Source organism: Balaenoptera borealis (genome assembly GCF_965194805.1).
Source record: "Balaenoptera borealis genome assembly, chromosome: 14".
Taxonomy (NCBI): domain Eukaryota; kingdom Metazoa; phylum Chordata; class Mammalia; order Artiodactyla; family Balaenopteridae; genus Balaenoptera; species Balaenoptera borealis.
The window spans coordinates 60,152,786-60,177,028 of NC_138875.1; the positions used below are offsets into that span (position 1 = coordinate 60,152,786).

General features: G+C 39.5%; 1 protein-coding gene and 1 pseudogene across 8 annotated transcripts in view; both read left to right on the forward strand.

The window, feature by feature from the left end:
- The window catches only part of PTPRM (protein tyrosine phosphatase receptor type M), a 742,498-nt gene that overhangs the window by 442,836 nt on the left and 275,419 nt on the right, over positions 1 to 24,243 (forward strand). For all 7 annotated transcript variants that reach the window (XM_082353481.1, XM_082353483.1, XM_082353486.1 and 4 more), the window contains exons 10-11: positions 7,013 to 7,214; positions 9,927 to 10,029. In XM_082353481.1, coding sequence (XP_082209607.1) covers positions 7,013 to 7,214; positions 9,927 to 10,029 — 305 coding nt within the window. The remainder of the gene's footprint in view (positions 1 to 7,012; positions 7,215 to 9,926; positions 10,030 to 24,243) is intronic.
- On the forward strand, positions 21,950 to 23,608 carry LOC309610555 (transformer-2 protein homolog alpha pseudogene; annotated as a pseudogene). The gene has a single exon. The product of its transcript is annotated as a transformer-2 protein homolog alpha pseudogene (transcript).

Sequence of the window (24,243 nt, forward strand, 5' to 3'; positions counted from 1 at the left end):
CTGCGGTGAGCCACAGCCACCCCCGCCTCTGCAGGAGACCCTCCAACACTAGCAACCGCGTGGCTGACAGGGTCTTTGAATGAAAAGAATTGAGGACAGTCTCAGAGACCTCTGTGACAACATTAAATGCACCAACATTCGAATTATAGGGGTCCCAGAAGAAGAAGAGAAAAAGGGACTGAGAAAATATTTGAAGAGATTATAGTTGAAAACTTCCCTAATATGGGAAAGGAAATAGTCAATCAAGTCCAGGAAGCACAGAGAGTCCCATACAGAATGAATCCAAGGAGAAACATGCCAAGACACACATTAAACAAACTATAAAAAATTAAATACAAAGAAATATATTAAAAGCAGCAAGGGAAAAGCAACAAATAACATACAACGGGATCCCCATAAGGTTAACAGCTGATCTTTCAGCAGAAACTCTGCAAGCCAGAAGGGAGTGGCAGGACATATTTAAAGTGATGAAAGGGAAAAACCTACAACCAAGATTACTCTACTCAGCAAGGATCTCATTCAGATTCGATGTAGAAATTAAAACCTTTACAGACAAGCAAAAGCTAAGAGAATTCAGCACCACCAAACAAGCTTTACAACAAATGTTAAAGGAACTTCTCTAGGCAGGAAACACAAGAGAAGAACCTACAAGAAACCTACAAGAAGAACACAAGAAAACACCTACAATAAAAAACCCAAAACAATTAAGAAAATGGTAATAGGAACATACATATCGATAATTACCTTAAATGTAAATGGATTAAATGCTCCAACCAATAGACATAGACTGGCTGAATGCATACAAAAACAAGACCCATATATATGCTGTCTACAAGAGACCCACTTCAGACCTAGGAACACATACAGACTGAAAGTGACAGTATGGAAAAAGATATGCCATGCAAATGGAAATCAAAAGAAAGCTGGAGGAACAATTCTCATGTCAGACAGAATAGACTTTAAAATAAAGACTATTACAAGAGACAAAGAAGGACACTACATAATAATCAATGGATCAATCCAAGAAGAAGATATAACAATTTTAAATATTTATGCACCCAACATAGTAGCACCTCAATACATATAGGAAATGCTAACAGCCATAAAAGGGGAAATTGACAGTAACACAATAATAGTAGGGGACTTTAACACCCCACTTTCACCAGTAGACAGATCATCCAAAATGAAAATAAATAAGGAAACACAAACTTTAAATGATACATTAAACAAGATGGACTTAATTGATATTTATAGGACATTCCATCCAAAAACAACAGAATACACTTTCTTCTCAGCGCTTATGGAACATTTTCCAGGATAGATCATATCATGGGTTACAAATCAAGCCTTGGTAAATTTAAGAAAATTGAAATCGTATCAAGTATCTTTACTGACCATAATGCTATAAGACTAGGTATCAATTACAAGGAAAAAAAACTGTAAAAAATGCAAACATATGGAGGCTAAACAATACACTACTAAATAAACAAGAGATCACTGAAGAAATCAAAGAGGAAATTAAAAAATACCTAGAAACAAATGACAATGAAAACACGACCACCCAAAACCTATGGGATGCAGCAAAAGCAGTTCTAAGAGGAAAGTTTATAGCAATACAATCCTAACCTCAAGAAACAAGAAACGTCTCAAATAAACAACCTAACCCTACACCTAAAGCAATTAGAGAAAGAAGAACAAAAGAAACCCAAAGTTAGCAGAAGGAAAGAAATCATAAAGATCAGATCAGATCAGAAATAAATGAAAAGGAAATGAAGGAAACAATCGCAAAGATCAATAAAATTAAAAGCTCTTTCTTTGAGAAGAAAAACAAAATTGATAAACCATTAGCCAGAGTCAAGAAAAACAGGGAAAAGACTCAAATCAATAGAATTAGAAATGAAAAAGGAGAAGTAACAACTGACACTGCAGAAATACAAAGGATCATGAGAGATTATTACAAGCAACTCTATGCCAATAAAATGGACAACCTGGAAGAAATGGACAAATTCTTAGAAAATCACAACCTTTCAAGACTGAACCAGGAAGAAATAGGAACTATAAACAGACCAATCACAAGCACTAAATTGAAACTGTGATTAAAAATCTTCCAACAAACAAAAGCCCAGGAACAGATGGCTTCACAGGTGAATTCTATCAAACATTTAAAGAAGAGCTAACATCTATCCTTCTCAAACTCTTCCAAAATATAGCAGAGGGAGGAACACTCCCAAACTCATTCTATGAGGCCACCATCACCCTGATACCAAAACCAGACAAAGATGTCACAGAAAAACAAAACTACAGGTCAGTATCACTGATGAATATAAATGCAAAAATCCTCAACAAAATACTGGCAAACAGAATCCAACAGCACATTTAAAAGATCATACACATGATCAAGTGGGGTTTATCCCAGGAATGCAAGGATTCTTCAGTATACGCAAGTCAATGTGATAAACCATATTAACAAATTGAAGGACAAAAACCATATGATCATCTCAATAGATGCAGAAAAAGCTTTCGACAAAATTCAACACCGATTTATAATAAAAACTCTCCAGAAAGTGGGCATAGAGGGAACTTACCTCAACATAATAAAGGCCATATATGACAAACCCACAGCCAATATTGTTCTTAATGGTGAAAAACTGAAAGCATTTCCTCTAAGATCAGGAACAAGACAAGGTTGCCCACTGTCACCACTGTTATTCAACATAGTTTTGGAAGTTTTAGCCACAGCAGTCAGAGAAGAAAAAGAAATAAAAGGAATCCAAATAGGAAAAGAAGAAGTAAAACTGTCACTGTTTGCAGATGACATGATACTATACGTAGAGAATCCTAAAGATGCTACCAGAAAACTACTAGAGCTCATCAATGAATTTGGTAAAGTTGCAGGATACAAAATTAATGCACAGAAATCTCCTGCATTCCTATACGCTAATGATCTGAAAGAGATGATCTGAAAAATCTGAAAGAGAAATTAAGGAAACACTCCCATTTACCATTGCAACAAAAAGAATAAAATACCTAGGAATAAACCTACCTAAGGAGACAAAAGACCTGTATGCAGAAAAGTATAAGACACTGATGACAGAAATTAAAGATGATACAAACAGATGGAGAGATATACCATATCCTTGGATTGGAAGAGTCAACATTGTGAAAATGACTTTACTTCCCAAAGCAATCTACAGATTCAGTGCAATCCCTATCAAACAACGAATGGCATTTTTCACAGAACTAGAACAAAAAATTTCACAATTTGTATGGGAACACAAAAGACCCCGAATAGCTAAAGCAATCTTGAGAAAGTAAAACAGAGCTGGAGGAATCAGGCTCCCGGACTTCAGACTATACTACAAAGCTACAGTAATCCAGATAGTATGGTACTGGCACAAAAACAGAAATACAGATCAATGGAACAGGATAGAAAGCCCAGAGATAAACCCATGCACCTATGGTCACTTTATCTTTGATAAAGGAGGCAAGAATATACAATGGAGAAAACACAGCCTCTTCAATAAGTGGTGTTGGGAAAACTGGACAGCTACATGTAAAAGAATGAAATTAGAACACTCCCTAACACCATACACAAAGATAAACTCAAAATGGATTAAAGACCTAAATGTAAGGCCAGACACTATCAAACTCTTAGAGGAAGACATAGGCAGAACATTCTATGGCATAAATCACAGCAAGATCCTTTTTGACTCACCTCCTAGAGAAATGGAAAGAAAGACACAAATAAACAAATGGGACCTAATGAAACTTAAAAGCTTTTGCACAGCATAAATGAGACAAAAAGGCAACCATCAGAATGGGAGAAAGTATTTGCAAATGAAGCAACTGACAAAGGATTAATCTCCAAAATATACAAGCAGCTCATGCAGCTCAATATCAAAAAAAGAAACAACCCAATCCACAAATGGGCAGAAGACCTAAATAGACATTTCTCCAAAGACGATATACAAATTGCCAGTAAACACATGAAAGAATGCTCAACATCACTAATCATTAGAGAAATGCAAATCAAAACTACAAGGAGGTATCACCTCACACCTGTCAGAATGGCCATCATCAAAAAGTCTACAAACAGTAAATGCTGGAGAGCGTGTGGAGAAAAGGGAAACCTCTTGCACTGTTGGTGGGAATGTAAATTGATACCACCACTATGGAGAACAGTATGGAGGTTCCTCAAAAAACTAAAAGTAGAACTACCATATGACCCAGCAATCCTACTCCTGGGTATATACCCTGAGAAAACCATAATTCAAAAAGAGTCATGTACCACAATCTTCATTGCAGCTCTATTTACAATAGCCAGGACATGAAAGCAACCTAAGTGTCCATTCACAGATGAATGGATGAAGAAGATGTGGCACATATATACAATGGAATATTACTCAGCCATAAAAAGAAATGAAACTGAGTTATTTGTAGTGAGGTGGATGCACCTAGAGACTGTCACACAGAGTGAAGTAAGTCAGAAAGAGAAAAACAAATACAGTATGCTAACACATATATATGGAATCTAAAAATAAAAACCAAAAAAAAAGCAATGGTTCTGAAGAACCTAGGGGCAGGACAGGCATAAAGATGCAGACATAGAGAATGGATTTGAGGATACAGGGAGCAGGAAGGGTAAGCTGGGACGAAGTGAGAGAGTGGCATGGACATATATACACTACCAAATGTAAAATAGATAGCTAGTGGAAAGCAGCTGCATAGCACAGGGAGATCAGCTTGATGCTTTGTGACCACCTAGAGGGATGGCATAGGGACAGTGGGAGGGAGACGCAAGAGGGAGAGGATATGGGGATATATGTATACGTATAGCTGATTCACTCTGATACAGCAGAAACTAGCACACGATTGTATAGCAATTATACTCCAATTAAGATGTTAAAAAAAAAGAAAAAGAAAGAAGTTTAGAGAAGAAGGTGTAGGCAAGTCTTAAGCACGGAGCTCAGAAGTTTGAACTTTGTCCCGTACGCATTTGTATCCCATTGAAGTTTTTCATAAGGCCAGTCCTTATGCTAATTATACTGCATTATCACTGCTGGGTTGGGTCTCCCCTTACCCACCAGACTGCTACCTTCCCCCCAGCAGGTACCGTGTTTGAATCACCACATGAGACCCCAGCCCAGAGTACAGTGCTTGGCACACAAGAGACATGCAGTGAAGATGCTGTGAATGAGGGAATTAATAAATTTGGAGGAGCAGTTATGTTGTCACAGCTTAGATCTGCCTTCTCTACCTCTTCTCTGGAGCTCTCAGGATGGAGTTCAAAGTGCGCAGCTAAGCGCATAGCAGTGATGTTGAAGTCCCCCGACAGCAGCTGCTGGTGGGCGTGGTCTTGTCTCTTAACTCAGAGGAACCTGGTGCAGGAAGCCCATGAGAGGGTTAACAGCAAGTCTGCTGCCTGACTCTGATGGTGTCGTGCACGGCGGTGATTAATATATACAGCAAACATTTTCTTGCCAAAGTGTAGTTGACTCAATCTAAATATTCTTTCAGAGAGGTCTCCTTAATTATAATGACATGCTATAAATATAAGAAGAAAGAATGTCAATTATCACTTGGTATAATAACAGTGTTAGTGTTCATGCACATAAATTATCAGTAACTTTAACCTATCTAAAAGCAAGAAAAGTGCTCAGTTTTGCAATTTAAAACTTTTGAATATGCCACATTTAAAAATTATGCCATTACAAGGAGGAGAAGTTAGTAATCACCCCTAAAATGCATGTTCTTGAAGAGTTGATGAACTACTTAGAGTGAAATTTTTTAAAACGTCATTTGAAAGGGCAAAATTTAAAGACACCTATGTTATATTTATTTTCACGCAATCCAGACTCATCCAGAGTGATGTGAACACCCGTCATGTGGCAAACATAAAGCTTCCAGAATTGCAATGTGTCCAAAATGGAAACTCCTAGTCATTCGGAGCAATTTAAATTTAAATTTTAGTTAATTAAAATAAAATGACTCACAGACATAGAAGAGATACTTACGGTTACCAAAGGGGGAAGGGAGGGAGAGATAAATCAGGAGTTTAGGATGCACATATACACACTACTATATATAAAATAGATAACCCACGAGGACCTACTGTATAGCACAGGGAACTATACTCCGTATCTTGTAATAACCTATAATGGAAAAGAATCTGGAAAACAATATGTATATATGTGTGTATAATCGTATAATCACTTTGCTGTATACCTGAAACTAACACAACATTGTAAATCAAGTAACTTCAATTTTTTTAAATGATTTTTAAAAATAATAATAAAATGAAATAAATTTTTCAGTTCTGCAGTCTCACCGGCCATGTTTCTAGTGCTCTGTGGCCACTGTGGTTAGGGGCCGCCACATTGAATAGTGCAGAATAGAACATTTCCATCCTGACAGTCCTATTGGACAGCATTGCTCTAAAGAAAAAAGTAAATAGGACACATCGCAAGCACCACAGTCACAGCATTAAGGGCTACTGACACGCATCTAGGATTTATTTTTGGAGCAGGTATCTTTGCCCACATTAAGGAAAACACTTAAAAGTGCCCTTGTTCCCAGCATACGATAATCCTATTCAGGGCAAAATCAGACTCTGGCCCCTGGATGAGAGATGAGGTCTTCCCCTTGTCGGGTCCTTATCTGTTTGAGCTGGTTGTCTATTTTGTTATTTTGTTTTAAGCCAGCTGTAATGTAGTTTTCCAACAAGACACTTTGAAAGCAAACAACTTCAAGGTATTAGCTTAAACCTGAACTCATTCTTTATGTTCTAATCTACTGGCTTTCAGTTCCTCTGTCTATACAAGTAATAACTCATCACAGTTTTGGCTGAGTTCCTGTGCCCCTTCACTGGATCCAGGATTTGAAGAGTCTAGGGGAGCAGGAGAGCTTATCATAAAGCGTCTGACGGTGCATACATCAGGAGGGCTTATTGGATAAAGATGCAGTCTCGGTCGATCTGCCTCAGGTATTTCATCACATCCGTCTTCTCTTACAGATCACCTACAAGGCAGTCAGTTCCTTTGACCCAGAAATAGATCTATCCAATCAAAGTGGAAGAGTTTCAAAACTGGGAAATGAAACCCACTTTCTGTTTTTCGGACTGTATCCGGGAACCACATACTCCTTCACCATCCGAGCTAGCACGGCTAAGGGTTTCGGACCCCCGGCAACAAATCAGTTCACCACCAAAATATCAGGTATCGTACATTCCTGAGCTGTGTCTCTTATCAGAAGTAGCATTTGGGTACTTTCTCATTCCCCTTGTCAAGTCTGCAGAGCTCACCCAAACGTACACGTAAATTCATATTTTTGTAAGTATGAAAATCGGACTCATGGAATTCAATGAAACGCTGCAAATGTTTATCATGTGGGAGCTTCAGATCGTCGTCCTGCGTCAGGAAGTAGGCACTGTTTTAAGAGTGTGTGTCGGAGAACTCAGACATGAGCGGGCGATGCTGTTCCCAGCACTCTCAGCCCTTCGCAGTCCCCTTCGCAGCCTTCCGTGGGGCCTTCACCGTTAGTAGTTTCACGTCCTCAAGAGAGAGGCTACTACGGAGATGGGGGCACCAAGCGCTTACATCCGCCAGCTTGTTTCTTGTAGAGACTCAATTACACCATCCAACAAAGGACATAATTTGGGAAATATTTCTGGGCATGTGCAACTGTGCAGAAAATGTCTTTGTGCTTCAGACTAGAGGAAATGGAGTTGCCATCTGGTGTGGGATATGCAGCAGCAATAAACACAGTTCCAGGGGACGTTTTTCCTTTTCCATGTTTTCCCCTTTGGATCCGAGTAGGGCAGTATTTGAGTTTGGGCTGTGACTGTTTTGGTTGGGGGTAGAAGAGCAGGAGGCAGGTGATGGAGTAACTTTTCATCAGTCGGGGTCAGCTAAGTAATATTTAGCCTGATTTTTATATCTGTTGTCCCTCATCCCTAGTTCTGTGAGCGATTTTCTTTAGGCCTGAAGGAAGGGAAGGAAATACAACACAAGTACTCTAAGCCTTCTACTAGGTTTTGAGGGAGGAGTGAGGTTTGGAATTTTGTTTTTTAAGCAATTATAACTTAAGGGATAACTTTGCATTGTGTAAGATTTAATTTATGAGCACAAACTTAACTGGAAATTTAATAGACACTTGATGTTTGATATAAGACATTAGCTTATAGAAACAACATGGAGAGTTGGAAAAGAGGAAGGATACTTCAGAGGTTAGGAAAATGACATAAGTTGTACAGATGCCTGAGCAGAAAGACCACTGGGCCTGGAATCAGAAAATATGAGTTCTAGTTATAATTTTTCCCAGTGCTGCTTCTCTGATCTTGATCAAGTGAATTTACCCCTGGATGTAAATTAAGATGATATTATCTGTTATATGAACTTATCCTGGAGATTTAAAGAGGTAATGTGTGCCAATGTACATACCTCCAAGCCCCTTTTTTGGTAATTTCTCCCTATGGAAGCCACATTTCAAAGATTATTATCTTAAAGAGGCTATTCTTTTAGAAAAAATAATTCATTTTTACCATTTGTATTAGGTAAAAATTCTGGTTGGTGTGAGTCTGGCCGCTCTTAGCCCACCAAGTTCAACAGTTCTATGCCAAAGCAAAGCCAGTTGACATTTTAGTTAGCCTGCAAAGGCTCGTCAAGAATAACTCTTTGATTTTTCTGGTTCAAAGAAATTACGGATTCTGGGCCCCTATTTTCTACTTCCATGGACCTCAGAGAACTACTCTCTATCCAAAATGTAGTTCTGTATTATGAACTGGAGTTAATTTTTAACAGAATTAGAGCTAATTTTAATGCTGAGAGAATCCAATGAATGGACCTGAGCTATAACCCATGTCTTTTACATAAAATCTTCTTGTATGGAAGAGATTTAAAAAACGATACTCGCCAAACTGGCCTCTACTGTCCTCATCAGGGACCCGACCTGACGGCCTTACAAAGGCCGGTGCCTCTGCGGCCAGCGTCACAGCCTTCGTGCGGCGATGTCTCTTGTGCACCGTGATGACAGAATTACCGAAGAGCTGTTATCTTCTAGTAACGAGCTGAACAATAGAAAGCAAAGACTGCCAGGAAATGGCCTTGGAAATGGGATCCACACTGGGAAGAGGGCTGACATTTGTAGAACTAGATTTGCCCGTCTCTCTTTATCTATTATCTCTTTGAATTCCCGTAATAACCCTGGAGGGTAATTTCTCCTATTTTGATGGATGAGTTAACTGAAGCTTCAGAGATAATTACCGTGCCTAAGCTCTCATGCTGGTCGAAACAAAAGGCAACAGAAAGTCAAACCCAAGCCTTTCTCACTTCAACTCATTATCTTTTCCGTGGTTGTGCTTTCCCAGAGAGCCCACCGGTGGTCACTAGGTCCAGCCAGGCCCTCTGACTCCTAAGGACCTCTTCAAATCTCTGGATGGATATTTGGTACACAAGAAACCTTGATTTAGATGGGAGAACTGAAATGATCAGTTTTATGATCCTAGTAATTATTTCTTAAATTTGCATTTAATATTTTAAGAAAAGCATATGTACAGAAAAGCACACAAATTAAATTTATTTTACAGTTTACAATTTAATTACAGTGATGTACATGTATGGATGGATGTAATGGCTACACCCATTTAGCGAGAATCTGAATAGAGAAACAGTATTACTAACACCTTCTAAGCCCCCCTCGTGCCCCCTCCCAGGTTAAACTCAAGACCAAAGTCAACACATGATGGTTTTAACAGCTGTCCCTGATGTTCAGGGTTGGGTATATACGTAAAGGCTGTTCGTGGTTGGTTCACAGACGCAATTTAAACTAAGTGTGCTGTGTTCTTAATGCTCATTGTAAATGAAAGTAGAAAGGAAACGGAAAAGACAAACCAGAAATCATGAGTCTCCTGTCTCTTGCATCTTCCCTAGCACCCTCCATGCCGGCTTATGAACTTGAGACGCCCTTGAATCAAACCGACAACACGGTGACGGTCCTGCTGAAGCCTGCACACAGCCGAGGCGCACCTGTCAGGTACCAAGCGGAGAAGGGGTGGTTTTAGGTGAAAACTGAAGTCAAGTCTCACATGTGTTTTCTGGGGATTTGCTACAGGCCTCGGTCCACATGTAAACCCATATTCTTATGAGCTCTAATTAAAAGAAAGGACTGAGGGGAAGGAAAGGGTTTTGATGTGGGGTGATCAAGTATTGTGTAAAGAGTTTGATTCTGATGCAAGTGGGTTGTTCTTTGAAGATAAGGAACAAAAACCCCAGTCCTTTCGGAGGTGGCTTTACTCCTAAAAGGTAATTGCTCCCTGCAATTTAGTTACCCAAGGTCAGGTGAGCCCTATTCCTTAAATGGACTTTCGTGGAGTGCTTTTGTTTGTTTTGTTTACATGGAGTTTTAAGTGCTTAACCTTCAGTAAATTGGCTAATCTCTCAATTGAATATGTGGTGTATAACTATTTTTTTTAAAGAAACAGGTGATTGGAAAGATGATTGTGAAGTCTTTATTTGAACAGATTTAAGTTTATTACCATGCTGTAGGCCTCATTTCTCATCATGTGATGATTTATATAGCTAAGAAATTACAAAGTATAACTTTTACTGTGAATGAATAAGATAAATTTATTCTTCGTAGGAAGGAGCAAAGGAATGCCTGAATAACTCTTGAGTATGAACTTGTCATAAGCTCATTAATCTATATAAATGAAATTTCTACTTGTTTCAGAGGGATTCAGATATTTTGTACTATCAGAGTAGATTCCCTTGAAAATAATCTATTCCTTTGAATAGCATTCTCCAAGGAAACATTTACATTCACAATTAAGGCTACAGGGCCGGGGGTGGGGTTCCTTTCCCTGTGCCTTTTGTAGAATTTTATTTCATTAACCTTTTGAAACCTGGCCTCTCTTTGATCACGTTTTCACTACAGTATCCAAGGCCGATCCATTGGACTTCTTTCTGCCTGATAAGATATGTAAGTTTCAGTTCACAGACTCAAGATGAAAAACAGACAAGCATTAGCTGATAGAGAATTCACATTAGGGTAGAATCAAAGAAACTTTTATTTGAAAACCCTGCAAAATGATATGAAACAAGTTTTAGCTTGTTGACTTACTCAAAGTAGTAGCCCATGTAAGGGATTTCGGATCGCCACTCATAGGTGCAGTAAGTGAGAACTCTCTGAAATATGTAAAAGCTCTGTTCCAGATGTAAGATATTACTTCTGCAAGAAAAGCGATGCCACTGACACTGCCCAGCCCTTTGGGTTGATTTGTTTGGCACTGAGGGTTTGCACGAACTGAATGACCCCAGGCTCACCCTCACTGGATGGCTGTCCAAGACCCAAGCATACCTATGGCCGCGGGTCAGACTTTTTCACTCCAGCAAGCTGAATTATTATTAAATGAAAATTGACGCTCTGACCGTGGCCTTGAGAACATCGTTTTTTTCTGAACAATTGAGTTACCCAGACTCAGCAAAACAGGCCGTTAGGACAGGAGTCCGGGTTCTACCGCAGAGGCATCTCGATGAAATGAGAGGGTAGAGGTCATTCACTTTCAGAGCCTCCAAACTGAAGGAAGCTGAAACCCTAACCATTTCTCCAACACTCTACTTTATTCTCATAAAAACTCCTTTCACACATTTTCTATTCTTGTTGCTTCTTTCCTTCTAACCCTTTCAGTTGGATTGCCATCCTCATCTTTGTATAGATCTTCCCAAGTCTAAGTTTTCAAATAACATTTCTTTGGGCAATCCATGTTAGTCCTGTGCCCAGAAACCCTTTTCTTATCTTTTCAAAGTGTCAGTTGTGTCCCAAACGACTACTCATATTTTCCATCATCTGCCTTGCTAAGGCACGGTTTTGTTCTTTTACTTTACACCTTTCTAGTTGTTTTTGGAGACTTTGAAGTCTTACTACTTAGTTAGTTGTAAACATCCTCAGGCTTTTTATTCTTATGTCTATAAAAATACAAATTCAGATGCTGGTTGGGGTATCTAAAACGCAGGTCTCACATCATTTCATCAGGCCCAGCTCTAACTCTGTGAAGATTTCAGTTTATCATGTCACATGCTCTTTCACATCTGTCATACTGCCTGATTTTCCAAGTTCAGCACTGCTTTGCTTTTATGAAATATCATCTTGTTAACTGGCTAAGCATTCCTGGAATTGACCGGGGTCATTTTGCATTCTGCCTCTATGATGCCTTCTTCTACAATGTTAGCAGCTTGAAATGAACAAATTTACTATCTATAGCCATCGTGGAAATCTACAATGCTAGAATCAAGATCAATTCTTGTGGCAAACAGTTCAATAAGCATTACAGGGAAATCCACTACAGATGCCACCTTTACTGGAAGGATGCTTGTCTTAAATGGGTAAATTTTATTGGCACAAATTTGAGAGAGGAAATTATCTCAAACTCACCTGTCAAAAAGATTTTTTTTTTTAGAAAAGTGAATATTCTCTTCAAAGGATTCATTATGATAGTACAGCATAATGGGACTGATTATCTATTGAGTAGATGGAAGACCAATATATCTAGAAAGACTAGTTTGGAAAAAAAATGTCCATAATACTCTCAATCTAAATGGGGTATATGAAAATTTTCAATTTCATTTAATGTTTAGAGAAATAAGAACTCTGATTAGGGACTCATAGGGACCTAAAATATAAAGCCATAATGTAGATTGAAACGTTTGAACACATCTGGAAATTTGCAAAATGCACATGTAATCAACTGCAATACAAGAAAGCTTTTCCCAAATGGTGAGATAAATACTAGAAGAAGAAATAGAAGTGAACATCTGTTGGCTTTCCTGGATTTTGCACAGAATTATGTGTTCAAAAATACTGTCATTGTGTGATTGCAAAAAACCCATTCTTTTGATTGATTTGATTTTTCTTTAATCCATATTCATTGGTGTTGAAAATTTAGTCATACTTCACTGAGGCACTTTACTAAGTGAGGTGGTTGTATATTGATTCCACTACAAACACTCAGCTTGGTTAATGCGGATTCTTGAAATTGCACTAAACTCTCAGTGTAAATGATTGTTGTCTTTTTATCGATCAGCGCATCAGCTCTGTCACATAAAATTATTTAAATCCTGAGATGGCCGGGAAGAACACAAATTCCATCATTCCAGCCAGTAAACTAGCACCTAGGACAGAATTTTAATGTCTGTTCATGGATTCAATTTTTTTTTCTTTAATAAGACAGGGAAAAGCTTAATTTTCTTTTACTCATTTAGAATCACCTCATTTCTCTCTCTTCTTCTCTCCAGTGTTTATTACATGCAGACAGAGTCCAACAGAGAAAACCCTAATAATTTGGCAGTAAAAGAGCAACTCTAAATAAAGAATGAGTTTTACACTAACTGTGGTGCTTTTCTTGCACTAACAAAAATTCTGTCTGTGATTTTACTCTTGTGAAGTATGTCTTTATATATAATCTGCTGTGTGCAGTAACCCTCATTAATGATGTTTTATACCTTCTAATGGGCTGTAACTTGAGACTCAATCACATTTTTGTAATTCAAATGACCCTCATTTTTGTTCCTTAGGCATTGTTGCTTTAATTTGTTCATAAATGTTTTGGAGCTCGGTGTCTTCTTAATTAAAACTCAGTGCTTGAATATGTTAACTAATTAAATATTTTGATATTCATTTCAGTGGAATGTTCAAAGATTACCAAATCATTCTTTGATTCATTCATTCAGGAGAAACTGTTGAGTGGGGAAAACATCTATTACAGTTGTGTGCCTACAGGGAGGGATGGAAGGAGGGCAGTAATCACAGCAACAACCAAAACATTAACACCGAGGCTGAACCATGTGAATGTAATTTTAATTCATGGCAGCCACTTTGTTCTTCTAATGGTAACGTAGTCCAGATTATTTCTTTTTAATTTTATTGAAGTATGGTTGATTTCCAATATTGTGTTTAATTTCTGCTGTACAGCAAAGTGACTCAGTTATACATGTATATAATTTTTCATATTCTTTTCCATTATGGTTTATCTCAGGATATTGAATATAGTTCCCTGTGCTGTACAGTAGGACCTTGTTTATTTATCCTGTATATAAGAGTTCGCATCTGCTAATCCCAACCTCCCGGTCCTTCCCTCCCCCTTGGCAACCACAAGTCTGTTCTCTCTGTCTGTGAGTCTGTTTCTGTTTCATAGATACGTTCATTTGTGTCGTATTTTAGATTCCACATATAAGTGATATCATATGGTATTTGGCTTTCTCGTTCTGATTTACTTCGCTTAGTATGATAATCTCTAGGACCGTACATATTGCTGCAAATGGCATTATTTCATTCTTTTATATGGCTGAGTAATATTCATATATATTATATATATATACACACACACCACATCCTCTTTATCCATTCATCTGTTGATGGACATTTAGGTTGTTTCCATGTCTTTAGCCCCGATTATTTTAATGCTGTGCATTGGCAGTCATTGGTGACTTATACTGTGGCTATCCTCTAAGTTGAATGCTTCCTCAACAGTTATGTTTAAAAAGCAATTTGTGAATAGTTTCTGTTGCTGAGAATCGGGGCCAAAATCTTAAAGCAAATAGGAACTTCACTACCTTATGAATGGGGAAGAGAGGAGGCATAGGGAACGGAAGACATATTTTGCCTAACTTTTTTCAACAATGTGTCCTAGGTAAATAAGGTTTCAAATGAGATAGGAAATATTTCTTGTTAGTAAAAAGCAAACATAAATGCTTTATTCATCCAAAACACCTCTGATTTAAAAACAGAAAGACTTGTATCATTTAACACTGCAGTTTCATAGATAAGTCAAGAATTTGTTTATTTTTATATACTATGTCCAGATTTTTATCAAACTGATTTTGCCTTGAATTTGCTCTCATGGTAGACTGCAAATGTGTGCTATTTTCATTTACTCCTAACATTTTTTTCCTTATGCTGCTTTGTTTTACGTGGTAAAGTAGGAAACGTTCTGATATTAAAGCGTCATTGTTAACTTCAATATTTCTTGATTTATTCAAATTACTCATCAAATATTCTTTTGTAACAAATTAGACAGAAAATGAAAAATGCATTAAAGGATGCTATTTTTCTCATTATAGAACTCTTTGTCTTTTGAAAAATCCACTCTTAGTCTTAGAAGAAGGTGAAGGACAAGTTTTCATTCCATTGAGGATAAATAGGCAGTAAAGCAATTGTATTTATTTTAAGAAAATGTGTTATATTTCTCATACATATTCCATTTGATCCTGGAGCTGTATGGGAAACGAGCTTTATTCTCTTTGTGGGCCTGCACTCGTGTCCCCAAGCTGGGTTTCACACAGCAGTTTTTGTTAAAGGGACTCAGCGTGAGAGCTCCAGGGAGTCTGTGACACTTGCCACCTCGGATGGGACAGTGAAACTAACCTTTGTCGGTAAAAGAAAGGAAAGAGATCATTATTACTAATGAAAGGTAGGAGATAATCATGCATTTTGTTCTAAGAAGTTTGCTATTTTAGGAATTACAATTGTTGGCATATGATTGACTACGGTTTAGAAGTTTGATGTTAGGAAGTATGGACCAGATTCTTTTTACATTTTTTTTAAAGCAGCAGCAATCTATGTGATTGTCTCCCATTTCTAAGTCCCAGGAAAGACATTATCACTGCGTTGTCACCACCTTCTTGGACACCCCTTTCTCTTCTGCTTCATGCAAGGAGCCTTTGAGCATTTCGACATTATAGGGTTCTTGTGAGGATTAAATGAGGTACTGTTTTTCAAATAGTACTTCAAACCGTACTTCGCACACACTAAATGCTACATAAGTGTTTCTTCTTGCCTTCAGACTGTAGCAGTAGGTGGTTCTCATTGTTTCTTTTCACACGACCAGCCCTGGGCCTCTACCTTTTCCTTTGTTGGTCTCATTCTCTTCAAATCTGCTATCACGAAAAATCTAATTTGTCATGAAAAATAAATTAAGAATGTAATAAGTGTGTCTATCAATAAAATCCTAAATAGAATTCCTATAAATTCTAATGTCTCTACTGCATTTTAAATTTTGATTGCCTCTGGTTACCTGTTTATTTATGCATTTGCACATTTTGAGGAACTGATACTATAACTAGGTAATGAACTCTGCCCCAACCCCAGTTCTGTACAACAGCTTTTTAAAAAGGTTAGGTGTTTCCATGTTGACCCCTGAGTCATTAGCTAATTATGGGCTTTATCAGCTCTAAACTTAAGTTTATGAATAAACTTAAGCATAAAACAAAAGGAAACCGATCTTCTGTTTAGAACCACTCTAAAAGTAAAGTTTGCAACTGTGCCATACCAACGAAGAGTCCATGAGACAGGTAACTTGCTTGGCTCAGTGGGGTCTGTTGTTGTCTCCACCCTCAAAGAATCTGCTCCTCCTTTCACTTTCTTAAAAGAAAGGTATCTGTTATTCAAGTACCATTTTATGGTCATTCAATCATTATGATTATATTAGAATTTATTCTCCAGATTCTAAAAATTGTCCTTTTTTTTTTAAATTTTATTTTTCTGTACAGCAGGTTCTTATTAGTTATCTATTTTATCCATATGAGTGTATACATGTCAATCCCGGTCTCCCAGTTCATCCCACCACCACCCCCACCCCCACTTTCCCCCCTTGGTGTCCATACATTTGTTCTCTACATCTGTGTCTCTATAAAAATTGCCCTTTAATCAGAATAGTTTTATCTATTAGTTTGATCTTGGCTCAGAGGAACCATTTAAATAGCGATTTGCAAATATTTTATTATTTATCCATAAAAAAATTTATCTCTTTATATTACTTTCTTGCTGGATGAAAGAAAAAACTATAGTGTAAAACCTTACAATGCAAAGTTTACCTTAAGATCCAAAGATTCTGTAACTTAAAAGTAGCTTCAGAGACTTGCCTGGTGGCGTGGTGGTTAAGAATCCGCCTGCCAATGCAGGGGACACGGGTTTGAGCCCTGGCCCAGGAAGATACCACATGCCGTGGAGCAACTAAGCCCGTGCGCCACAACTACTGAGCCTGCACTCTAGTGCCAGCGAGCCACAACTACTGAGCCCGCGCTCCGCAACTACTGAAGCCTGTGCGCCTAGAGCCCGTGTTCCACAACAAGAGAAGCCACCGCAAAGAGAAGCACGTGCACCACAACGAAGAGTAGCCCCTGCCCAACGCAACTAGAGAAAGCCAGAAAGCCTGCGTGCAGCAACGAAGACCCAACGCAGCCAAAAAAAAAAAGTAGCTTCATTTTAAATTAACCTATTATAAATCAATGTATAATGTTTAGATCTACCCAGTACTTTGCTCTAAATTAATTGGAAACTACTGAATCTATCAATAATGAATAAGCAAGATCATTACGGCCTAAAAGATAAGACAGTATCAGGTGTCACGCATGGTCTTTTGGATGGGCAGAATCAGTCTTCCATCTTTTGACACAGGCAGGAAACTCTTCTAATATTCAAATAATTACTCTGATTATGCATCACATGAATAGTGGACCTAACTCTCTAAAATGACTCCCATGATACAGGGAAAGAACATACTCTTTGGAGTAAATAAACCCAGTTTCAAATCCCAGCTCTCTCAACAACTATCTGTGTGATGGTTACAAATCTCTTAACATCTCTGAGCCTCAGGCCACTCATCTTTCCAAAACAAGGGGTGACGCCACGTTAGCTCACGGAGCTGCTGTTGGGGTTACATTGACGCGGTAGACACTAGGTTCCGAGCACTGTGTGACTCCCTGGGGATCCAGAGGGGCCTGTCGTGGGCTCTGTTCTCCCGGGGGTTGCAGTCTAGACACGTGAGCCCAGTCTAGACACATGAGCTCTGGTCCCCTGTCTCGGGTGCTGAGGAGCCTGAGGGCGGGGCTGTACCTGGAGGGCGGGGGTTGAATAAGATTCCAGAGAGGAGCTGAGTCTTGACAGATGGATGTTGCCCATGGGATGTATGTCACATGGAGACAGGAGGTTACATATGTGGCAGGGACTAAATACTGAGCAAGACAGATGGATCCCAGGAGGGCGGGGAGGACCAAGTTGGCCTGCTCTGGTGATGAGAAGTGTGATATAATTAGAGATGGGAGAAGCGGAAGGGAGATCAGGGGTAGATTGATTGATTGGGCGACCTTATGCTCCATACCAGGGGGTGGAGATGTATCCAATGGGCAGTGAGCAGCCATCCCAGGGACTTAGGTAAGGAAAAAATGTAGGGAAGATCAGCTGCAGCCGTGGAGGGTGGGTTAGTGGGACGGGGCATAGGACAGGTGTGCAGGTGTTCCTTTTCATCCGCCCAGTTAAGGTATCGCTAACCCTTAGGGAAGGGATCTTGTACATGTCAAATGCTAATTTTCATTAGAAACGGGACTTAGGGGAACCAGAAACATTTAGTTCTTTTAGAAGAAAAAAAGAGAATGTATCGCCTAATCAAAGTGATTGGTGATGTTAACTGTTTAAAGTACTGTTAAAGTGCATACTAGGACACTCAAAATTGAAAAACTAGCTCAGCCATGACTCTCTGGTAATTTACTGGAAATTACTAATCATGTGAATATTGTTAAATCCCAATTTTCATAAGCGGTAAAGAGGTGGCATTGTTAGTCCTTCTTGCTCAGAAGAACCTTCTGGACCTTTCTCTTTTTGCTTCTCTGTACCTTCCTTTTACTGTATCACCCTAACCCCTTTGCCCTGAGCCTGTGCTAGGCACTTTTGGGACGATTATGAAACACACTGGGGTGTGTTCGCAATGCCAGTGAATGGATGAGGCGGTGTCTTGGCTTTACTGAAGGAGCGCAAGAGGCGTGAATGCTCCAGCACGCTTAGTGGGTGAGAGTGGCTGACGCTTGGCTGAGGGACGGGGAAGACTCCAGGTTTTGATCACACCGTTTCTCGTTTTTCTCATTCCTATACCCAAAGGAACCCATGCTTGTCTCTGCAAAGATCGATGTCTGAGGTTGGACCACAGGCTATGCGAAGGCCCTTGAGTGTCATTTATAGTGGAGGCCGTACGTTATCATACGTGACCGCCTCCCTGGAGGTGAGGTCAATAGTGCTGGGCACAATCCCCCCACCCGCCGACCAGGAGCCCAGAAGCCACCTGTCAGGATGGGGAGGCAGACATGCAGGTTGAACTCACTGGCCACTGACAATAGAGAAAGTTACCTCCTGCTTCTTCCCCCCACGCCGTCTATCTGGACCATCCATAAATGTAACAGTCGAATCACAGCTTTTAGCTGTCTCAGTTGTAAACCCAGAGCCCCAGAAGGTTGCCGATGCCTTGAATTGAACAACTTATCGCCTGAGTGACAAATCTCACTGCTGTGCTGCCATTTGCTCTCAGCAGCTGCTGGGTCTTCCTGATCACGATTATTGATTCCATGGAGTTTAAGGGATGAATTTCTAGAGGTGTTCCAAGCTGAGACTGTTAGCCTTTGGGAGACAGGATCTTGGACATTTTGACAAAGACTAACTGATCCGACTATGGGTGCTTCACTTTCATTTTTTTAAGTGTTACAATCACATAAATACGTGGGAAAAGATGACAAGTTCAAAGAGGCTGATAGTTACTCTTGGGGCAGACAGTGAAAGCCAATCCAGGGAGCTGCTGAGAGCTGTGGGCTTTGGGGGCCAAGGAGCCACTCGGAGAGGACCTGACCACTCTCCTCAGGTGTCAGAACCTCGCGATCCTATGGAGGGGGGCAGACATGGCCATATAATGAACACTATTTTATGTCATTCTCTTCAGCAGAACATTTTCTCAACCAGCGCTTCTAAGTATGTACAGTGTAATTGTTTAGGATGAGAACAGCAAAGCACAGGAAAATGCTGATGTGCCTTCTATTTCATCAAAAATTATTTTATTAAGTCTATTATTACATTATGCTTGTGATGGTTACCTATATTTGGTTTTCAGCTCCTTAATTTAATTAACAGTCAATTCTTCAATCTGTGAGACAGTAGAACGATTGGGTAGCAATGTTTGTTTTTTCCATATCGTCATATCCATTTTGAGCTGTTCTCTATGTCCTATTTTTTTCATTTCTCTACGTTTCCCTAATAGTGTTTGCCTGTCCAGTGTCAGTGTATTTCCTGCTCAATGAGAATTGGTAAGAGCTCTCTGAAGTTATTAGTCTCTAGTTAAAATTCTTGCCCTTTATAATACTGCCAAGTGTTATAGGAAATTTGAGGGTTGACATTTGCCTATTATTCATTCATTTGTGCACCTAATATCTATTGAGCATCTTTATTTTCAAGTCACTGTGCTAGGATGGTGATCAAGCTGTGTACAGAAGTCCAGAGAACACTGAGAGCATATGACAGAAGGATGAAATCCCAACAAGGAAATCAGGATGTGCTGTTTCAGCTGAAACTCAAAGGAAAAGTAGGAAGTGGCCAGTCAGGGGCTGGAAGGCAGGTGTGGGTCCACCAAGGAGAGGAGCAACCTTTAGAACAGCCTAGGATCAGAGAAAGTAAAGAGATATAGACAGCGGTCATCCCAGCAAATACAATTAAAACCACACACGTAGTAAATGAAGCTTGACCAGCACTCAAGAGTATTAATTAGATTTATGAATTTAATGTTGGAAGTGAGCCTTTTCCTAGGCTAATTATTATGTAAAATGTATGTAAATGTAATAGGAAATGCAAAATGATCACAAAATGATTTTCATAATTTAGTTTCTGAATATCCTTCGGTACCTCAAACCTAATTAAGTGTGCAATAAATGTTTATTGAATTGAACGTCATCTTTTTCTTGTAAGAAGTAATTATCGCTGAAACCTTTATAGATAAGAAGCTGAAGGTCTCAAACCTCCTTTTAACTCGTTGGATGTATAAGGAAGACGAAGAGTTTAAAATTTATATTCTCATCTCTAAATAAAAGTTAAATACCATGACCCTTCCATAGAGTGCAGAAGTATAAAAAAGTATCCTACCCTTACCCTTGGATCAATCTTATTTTTTTTAATAAGAAGAGAAATTCAGAAGGACTACTTCAAATAAGCCATTGGTACAAGTTCAGATTTCCTCAGGAACGTCACTAGAATCTTGCACGCCTATACTGACCCCTTTGAAACTTCTCCTGCTTCTCACCTCTCAGGGTCACTGACACCCTCCTTTCTCCTTTGCTTTCCACCTGCCCCCCATAGGTGGGAAAGGGAGTTGGGAGGTGGGAGAAATGGGCGAAGGGGCATGAACTGTGGGGTGATGGATGGTACCTGGACTTGTCGTGGTGGTCCCTCTGTAGTGTATACAGATGTTGAATTATAATGCTATATACCTGAAAGGTATATTAGAATTATATTTTTTTAAAAAAACTGGGAACCATGGAGAATTATTACAAAGAATTATCTGAAAACAATTATCATCAAAATCAAATTAAAATGTAATGAAAGCTTAAAATTAATTACTAATTAATTAAAAGAAAAGAACAATTGCATGGACCAGAAGCCTTGGGTTTGCATCTGGGCTGTGTTGTTTACTACTGTGTGACCTTGGGCATCCTGTGAACTCTGAGTCTTTCTTTAGTTCTGAAATTGGGTCTAACACACAATCTATCCGTTTCACAGCATCGTCGTGAGAATTAATACAGGCGAAAGTTCTTTGTAAACTGAAGTGCTAAGAAGGGTAAAACTGGGGCTTCCCTAGTGGCGCAGCGGTTGAGAATCTGCCTGCCAATGCAGGGGACACGGGTTCGAGCCCTGGTCTGGGAAGATCCCACGTGCCGCAGAGCAGCTGGGCCTGTGAGCCACAATCACTGAGCCTGCGCGTCTGGAGCCTGTGCTCCGCAACAAGAGAGGCCGCGATAGTGAGAGGCCCGCACACCGTGATGAAGAGTGGCCCCCGCTTGCCGCAACTAGAGAAAGCCCTCGCACAGAAACGAAGACCCAACACAGCCATAAATAAATAAATAAACAAATACTTTAAAAAAAAAAAAGGGCCGGAGCCTGCGACCGAGTGGGAGTGGAGTGGAGCGGCTGTTGTTGCCGACTCTTTCCTCCTCCCCACGGTCCAGTCAGCTGGTTGATTAGGCCATCGGCCCTCAAGCCGAGACCTGTCTCTTATTTAGTTCTGGGGAGTGCCTGGCCGACATGAGTGATGTAGAGGAGAACAACTTCGAGGGCAGAGAGTCTCGCTCTCAGTCAAAATCTCCAACGGGAACTCCTGCTCGTGTAAAATCGGAGAGCAGGTCAGGATCTCGTAGTCCATCAAGAGTTTCCAAACACTCTGAATCCCATTCTCGATCAAGATCAAAATCCAGGTCGAGGTCAAGGAGGCATTCTCATAGACGTTACACTCGATCCAGATCCCATTCTCACTGTCATAGGAGACGATCTCGAAGTAGGTCCTATACACCAGAATACCGGCGTTGAAGGAGCCGAAGTCATTCTCCAATGTCTAACCGGAGAAGACATACAGGCAGCAGGGCAAATCCAGATCCCCACACTTGTCTAGGAGTGTTTGGCCTCAGTTTGTACACAACAGAGAGAGATCTTCACGAAGTATTTTCTCGATATGGACCATTGAGTGGTGTCAATGTGGTTTATGACCAGCGAACTGGACGATCACGAGGATTTGCTTTTGTTTATTTCGAGAGAATAGATGACTCAAAGGAGGCTATGGAAAGGGCAAATGGAATGGAGCTGGATGGTAGAAGAATTCGTGTAGATTATTGTATCACCAAGAGAGCGCACACACCTACACCAGGCATATACATGGGCAGACCAACTCATAGTGGTGGTGGAGGCGGTGGAGGAGGTGGTGGAGGTGGAGGAGGTGGCAGACGTCAAGATTCTTACTATGATAGAGGATATGATCGTGGGTACGACAGATATGAAGACTATGATTACCGGTACAGAAGAAGATCGCCTTCTCCTTACTGTAGTCGATACAGATCACGATCAAGATCTCGTTCCTACAGCCCAAGATGCTATTGATAAACAGAGTGGTTGCAGTTGAGGACATCTTTTTCTCTCTTTTTTTTCCCTTTCTCTTTTTTTGTTTAATTCTGGATTTCCCCAAGCTTCTAATCCTTCCTACTCCTTAAAAAGAGCCCTTAAAAACATCTTTGGTTTATTTAGCATCTACACTTTGTCGATTGTATTGTTGTTTTCACCCCTCTTATTATATTCTTAAAGATGTAATTGTTGTCATTTTGAGTAGTTAAACATCTTGAGTTAAAAAGGAACCCCCAGTGTTATGCTTTTGTAAATGGTTTTTTGTTTGTTTTTTGCTTTTACAGAAAATTAACTCCTGCCTAATTGAATGAGGAAAGAAATGATCTTTTTAAAGCTTCTTTTGTGTTAGATATTGTATTAGACATGGTATTAGAGAGCTGCATTTACTACAAACTCCTTTTTTAACTTTCTTTTGGGGAAGTTAGTAACATAAAGTAGTTCAGTCATGTCAGGTTTGTCTGGGATGGCATGGAGCAATCAAATAATTGAGTGTAGAAAGTTTGAAGCTATAGAAGAAAACACTTGGTCATTTCTTTTGAAGAACGGAATTTTTGAACCCTAAAAATTGTCGTTTTTTAGAGATGAAAAGCTTGTGGACTCCTACAAAACATGTTGTATTTAAAATACATTTGTTAAAACTTAAAAACGTAAAGTTTGATTTTTGTGTTGAAATTTTTGAAGTTTAATCAGTGAAGGACAAGCCTTATTATTTATTATTTAGAGCAGTTGTATGCTTTGCTGTTAGAAATTTTGGTATTGGGGAAATGGTTTAAGTAAGCTGTTGTATAGAGTCCTTAGAAATAGTGAGGGGAAGGGTAGTCTCCTTTCAAATAAAAGTTAATTTCTTTGAAAAAAATTAAAAAAAAAAAAGAAAAAAAAAGAAAGGGTAAAACTATAATATCAGGATTTGCTTAACAAAACACACTGACTAGATTGATGTTTAGTTTTTATTCCTTGCTTTTGGTAATATGCTTAAAATTTCTAATCACTACTGCCCTTTATCTTTTATGCCAATATACCGAGATTATCACTTTAATAGTATCTGTGGGGACTTCCCTGGTGGCGCAGTGGTTAAGAATCCGCCCGCCAATGCAGGGGACACGGGATTGAGCCCTGGTCCGGGAAGATCCCACATGCTGCGGAGCAACTAAGCCCGTACACCACAACTACTGAGCCTACACTCTAGTGCCAGCGAGCCACAACTACTGAGCCCGCGCTCCGCAACTACTGAAGCCTGTGCCCCTAGAGCCCATGCTCCGCAGCAAGAGAAGCCACCACAAT